The following is a 6,399-nucleotide window of genomic DNA, read 5'->3' as shown; positions in this document are numbered from 1 at the left end:
TTCTCTCATCACGGCTACTTCGGTAAAAGAAATACACGGTCATATTTAATATTAGATTTATCCTTGCTTACTCCGATTTATTTCGCTATGTGTGAATTGATTGCGCTTTGGGCGTGTTTTTGAAACAAGGAATAAGTTGTTTTTTAAGTATTGGTGATCTGATATTTTGTTCCCTATGTGCATGTTCGCTGAGTGCTTGCTAGACTATAAACATGTGTATATGTACTATAATTTTATAATAAATTTATGTTTTCAAAGATCATTGATCTTAATTCTTCTTCATAGCGAAATGAAAACATGACGTGCCCGGCCCGTGCTGTGTGTGCCGATGTGTTTGAGCATGTTCGGGACTGGTACAACGGCACCAGGTGTGAAGAGAGGAGGACGCTACACAACTGCAAGTGTCAGGGCAATACGGTGTGTCCCTACAACAACGATGCTCACAAGATATACGCCTCCAAGAAGCATACGTAAGGGGAATGATTAATAAAATTTGAGCCTTCACCTTTTCCTCGTTGTCCTCGTCATCGTGGTCGTCTTTATCATTGTCATCATCTTCAACATCCCTTACAATATTACTTTGATTGATGTTAAATGTATACACTTACTTCTTCATTATATCATAATGGTTAATATTGTCATCTTCTTCTATATCAGTCACATCGTAATTATGATTAATGTTGTTATTATCTTTTACACCAGTAACATCATCATCGTGATTAATGTTGTCACCATCTTCTACATCCTCTACATGATCTTTTTGAATACTGTTGTCATCATGAAGGACTGTGGCCATCACAGAAGCTACAAGTCTCTCCTCAACCTTTATTTCTCAAAATACTTCTATTTTGCTTGAGAATAATACGCTCTTTTGCGGATGTATTTGTCCTTGACATACATTGAGGGAGGAAATATTCGATTATTAGATGTCATCATCTTCAACATGACTCTCAGCATCATTATAATTAATGCTGTCATCATCCTCAACATCACCCACAGCATCATTATAATTAATATCGTCATCATCCTCAACATCACCCACAGCATCATTATAATTAATATCGTCATCATCCTCAACATCACCTACAGCATCATTATAATTAATATCGTCATCATCCTCAACATCACCTACAGCATTATTATAATTAATATCGTCATCATCCTCAACATCACCCACAGCATCATTATCATTAATGGTGTCATCACTTTCATCACTACTCATAAGAGACGTTTCGTTAGCTCAGTTGATATCCTGCTGGTCTACGAAGCGGTTCGAATCCCAGACTGGACGTTCTTCAACTCAGGTCGTTTGGTGGAAAGTTCAAGACTCTGAACCCATTTGGCTCGGTCCTATTGGAGACGCACGTAAACTTCAGAGGTCTTAAATAGTTTCATAGTGTTGATAGGGGCGTTAAACGTATACACTTACTTACTTACAGCACCGTTATGAGTAATGTTGTCATCATTTTTAGTCTTCAACATCACTGTTTATATTATTGTATCGCACACAGGAGATTCGAATTCTATTCCCGAACAGAGGAGAATTTTTATTTAGTATCTCGGTCTTTCTGCTGCGATGTTGTAACCCTCTCAGCCCGGGTTGACCATGACAGGCAGGCAGGGCTGAAGCCCACCTCCTAAATGTTTTGAATGTGTCGCAAGGGCGTAAAACACCTATATTTATTATCTATCTTAAATACAACAACAGCAGCAGCGACTGCAGCAGTAGGAGCAGCAGCAGTGGCAGCAGCAGCAGAAGCTACAACAACAACAACAAACAACAACAATAACAACAACAACAACAACAACGGCTACAACAACAACGAAAAGCAACAAAAAAACAACAACATCAACAACAACAACAGCAACAACAACCGCTGTATCTTGCCGTGTCTCTCCCCCAGGCGCTATACGTGCGAGCCGACGTGTACATTACCGTACTGCAGCAATGTCCCGCGCCAGCTGGTGAGGAACCGTATGGTCCCGCCCACAGCCGTCACAGCGGAACAGAACTCAGCGCAGTTTGGTGGAAGAACCTACTACAGGGTAGGTCATCCAGTCCAAAATTCACGGTATCAACAGTATCTATCAGGAAACGACTCCGACGGAGAAGGACCAATCAAAATGCTTTGTGCCTCTGGGCCAAGTAAATAAAATCTGGGAGGGTTTGACATTTTGCAGTTAGGTTTGACATTTTCTTGAAAATAAATGATTTGCGACAGTTTTGTGGCTATATGTGAGATCTGCAGCAAATAATACGCAGTTTGACCCCTAAACCAGTGCATCTGTCTGAGGGAGTACGTCTCCGAATAGTTCCTAGGTGCGTGCCAGAGACGTCTCAGAATATCTTCTGCCAATAACGCCCCCAAATTATCCGAGACGGCCACCCATTGTCGAAGAGAAAAGTGGTTGCCTAAGGCAAGTAGACGTCTTGGACAATGTCACTTTAATATTTAAACAGCACATGTGGGAAATAGGAAGTGGTCCTTTGTACAGGTGATTGTCTCGGACAGGTGGTCGTTAGAGCAGATTTGACTACCCATGTATGTGTGACCGGAGCACCGGGGAACAGAGACTCTATTTTTAAAAACAGGAAAAAATTTGTCCGGGGAACAGAGACTGCCCTAAGCGAATACCTCGTCGTGATGGTATTGATGATGGTATCGATACACCAGCGGCCCGAAATACAGATTTTTAAATAAAACGTTTAAAACTTTATCTAATCGTAAAAAAATAAAAAAATCAAATTCGGAACCAGCGTGTCCAAAATAACAAAATAACTCGCGTTTGAACAAATGATTTCATTTTCGAAATCGGCGTATCAAAATAAGCAAAGTGGCTCACGAGGAACCTGATTTGATGCCATATTTTAAAACTTGAGCAAACTATTTAAAAAATGTCTATTTTCAATCTAAAGTTAGATATCAAGGTCACCCAGTGCGCTGTAAGTGCATGTGACAACCTGTTGGACCTAAGTCGATCTGAAGGATAGGAAGGCAGACAGATAAGTTTGAAGCTTTTACCATATTTTAGCAATGTCACTCAGAATTGTGATTTATGATTGTTTGCAATAATTTGTACGGAACTAAGAAAAGAGGCTTCATATTCGTAGATTTACAGTTTTATACCAACTTTGAATATAAACGTTTCACTTATATATCTAGTGGCAATTTTATGCAAATTATGAATAGAAGCTTCATACTCATCTCATAGCATAATTTGAACACAATTACGTCTTTTAGAAAACTTGCACGGACGGTTTGAGGGTGCCACTGGTAGGTCATACGTCTCTCTTTTCCCTTTGTCGCTTCTGTCTGTTTGTCTGTCTGACTTTCTTTGTCCCTGCAATAAATGAATATTGCCGTGTTTATGTACTTCTCTTAACTCAAACCAACAGCCCTCCCCCCAAAAAAACAAACAAACAAACAACCCAACAAAAGAACAACCAAAAAACAAACAAACAAACAAAAAAACAAACAAAAAAACAACAACTGTACTTCGAGAGGAAATCAGACGAGAACAGATGAGTCACTCACGCCAGAAGCATAACGGTTTGTCTCTCGGTTATATCCATAACATATAAGTAATAATGGGGAAGACATTTCATCGATTACAGTAGAACCTTTCCAAGACGACCATCCATTGTCGAGAGAAAAGTTGAATAAGCAGAAGTAACCCAACATCGTCATGGTTTATACTTACTTATACTTTTTCATTTTCATCTTCTGTAGACTTTCAGAGTCGAGGGGAGGGAGATATAATTTTCTGTGGTAGGTTAACCCTGCAGCTCTTTTAGTTACAATGTTTTAGTTTTCCAGGGTTTTCTTGATTCCCTCAATCGATCTTTCACGTGCCTACCTCTTTCTAAAGTTTAAAGGCCTGGGTAAATTCTAAGCTTGTTTTACAGTTTCTTCGACTGGGACCACCAAAGACTTATAATTTTTAAACTGTGCATTGTCATGGCCGCTGCTCCTCTCTTTCTATCTAGAAACTTTGCTACGAAAAGCACAAAATAGTAACTGCCACTGCCCGGGTGATTTCCACCCCCGGGTCTTATGCAGTCGAAATTTCTAGTTCTTTCGTTGTAAATTCAAAATGTCTGAGTTATGTAATATCCTGAGGGTTTCTGACAACTGAATCATTTAGTTTTAAAAGTTGTTCTGTAATAAGATTTTTCCTTTATATTGAGCGCTCTGCACTTCCTCACACCACATTATTATTCAATCGTGTTTGACTTTATCGCTGTTAAAAGTTCCCATCAAATATTTGGAGGTTTTTTTCACCCGTTGTCCACCTAAATATTTGATTATGCGTTTTTCCATTTTCCATTAAGTTAAAATGATAACCCTACAATAATATTTGTCGCTAAGGACAGAGTTATTTAACCCCCAGTACGTACGAACAGTAGCTATAACATTACTGCTTTACGATTCGTATCACTGTATATTGCAAAGGGAAACAACTCGGCTTTACGCACAGTCCAGCCGAAGTGCTGTAAATGGTGGTGGTCTCGACCAGCGAAACTTTTATTCACTGTGTACACACTGCCAAGTATCAATGATCTGATAATTAGTGATCCAGTCACTGTACCTTTTTGTGAATACGTCGTTATTTTGTTTTTTCTCCGCAGTAGCAATGTCATGACTATTACTATGGGCAATATTAAAATCTCAACAAAATATTTGTTAATGTGGTCTTCCTTTTTAAGGCTATAATTTATGTACGTCACCACAATTGTGGATAGACCCATACCCCCACCTTCATGTTTTTTCTTTCGTTTGTCGCCTTGCTGTTTTTGTGAGGGGGTGCTTTTTAAAAAAATGTTTGCTTGTTTTTTGTCGTTGTTTTTTAATATTGTTTTTGTGGCTTTCGTTTTTGTTTTATTTTTCTTTCTGTTTCTAACAAAATATTGCGGTCTGTTCCTGTGGATCTGTCCAGATTGACTGCCGTTGTCCCCGCCACCACAACCCGAGACAACAGAGAGGAAGGTTCCGATCTGTGAAGACGTACTCGCATCGTTACGACTTTAGACTGCACCAGTACTCCACGCTCTACATCTGTGACGCACAAGGGAGTGAGGGTATGTTTAGGAGTTGTTGTTGTTGTTGTTGTTGTTGTTGTTGTTGTAGTTGTAGTTGTAGTTGTAGTTGTTGTTGTCTCGCTGTTTGTTGATTTGCTTACGTTCTTGGTGGTGCTGTTTTTTGTTCCCAATATTGTTGTTTTGTATGTTGTTGTTGTTGTTGTTGTTGTTGTTGTTGTTGTTGTTGTTGTTGTTGTTGTTGTTGTTGTTGTTGTTGTTGTTGTTGTTGCAAGTTGTATGCTTAATCCGTGTGTCTTTGTAAACGTTTTTGTTTCTGTTTTTGGCTGTTGTTTTCGTTGTTGTTCTTTTGGCTTGTGGTTGTGCTTGTTGTTATTTTGTAGGGCCCTACTCTTCTTTGATTGTTTGTTGATTCGTCTATATCTATATGTTTTGTGAAATTGTTGTTGTTTAAACTGCTTCTTATTTCCTTTGCAGATGGTTAGCAGATGCTGTGGTGTGGTTTGCTCCTACTTACCTTATCAAACATCTGTCTTCATTATCTCTCTTCCTTCTATTCTTGTATGTAACTACCTTGTTACGCCTCTCATTTTTACCACTTCTTTGACTTCTTAAACCTCTTTCTAAAACTAAACTAAACTTAGCCGAAATGTTATTGCTTTTTTGCACCGTTTTGTTTGTTTCTGTAAGTCGTTTGTTGATTTATTTGGGCTGGGGGTAAGGGTGGGTGGAGAGGTTGCTTTTTGTAGCTCGTGTACTTGTTTTTGCTGTGGTGCGTTTTGCTGCCTTGGTGCTTGTGGGCTATATTGTATTGTTTCTTCTAAGATTACCTTTCTGTCCGCTTATGCATATGCGAGTATTCAATGTGAAAAATTGATATGTTTTTGCGTGGACTGGATTGTGGTAGCTTTTTTACTGACAGATTATGTATGAAGGGTGAGACCGATGGACTGGTGACGTGCCATTAAAAAATATCAACTCGATGACGACGTCCATTCAAGTCAATCGACAACGTTGTTTTGGGGCACTTTTTTATGTCCCGTGTCCTGATTTTTTAAGTCCCGTGCCCATATTTGTTGGTTACGTAAGAATGTATTGACATGGTGCAAATTGTTGTTTTCTAGAAAATCGAAACAAGAAAAAGGGGAATTGTTAAGTCGGTGATCATGATGATGATGATGATGATGATGATGATGATGATGATGATGATGATGATGAGGATGACGGTGACGGTAAGGGTAATTGTGATGGTGATCATGATGATTATTATTTATGGTGGCGATGATGATGTTCTGATGTTGGAAGTAATGTTCATATTGGTCTTTGTGTTAAGTTTGTTTGGCGTTTACTCTAGATCCCCG

The 6,399-nt window shown here is 39.1% G+C and overlaps 1 protein-coding gene across 1 annotated transcript in view; it reads left to right on the top strand.

Annotated features, from left to right (window-relative positions):
- Positions 1-285: 285 nt before the first annotated feature.
- The window catches only part of LOC101853874, a gene marked incomplete at its 5' end in the record, with an annotated part of 7,988 nt that continues 1,874 nt past the window's right edge, over positions 286-6,399 (top strand). The window contains 3 exon segments of the mRNA XM_005104223.3: positions 286-470; positions 1,905-2,046; positions 4,939-5,080. Of these exon segments, the coding sequence (XP_005104280.2) occupies positions 286-470; positions 1,905-2,046; positions 4,939-5,080 (469 nt within the window).

The sequence above is a fragment of the Aplysia californica genome, unplaced genomic scaffold, assembly GCF_000002075.1.
Source record: "Aplysia californica isolate F4 #8 unplaced genomic scaffold, AplCal3.0 scaffold00410, whole genome shotgun sequence".
NCBI classification, from domain to species: domain Eukaryota; kingdom Metazoa; phylum Mollusca; class Gastropoda; order Aplysiida; family Aplysiidae; genus Aplysia; species Aplysia californica.
Note: the sequence above shows the minus strand (reverse complement) of the source record. Positions and strands in the feature narration are given on the sequence as shown.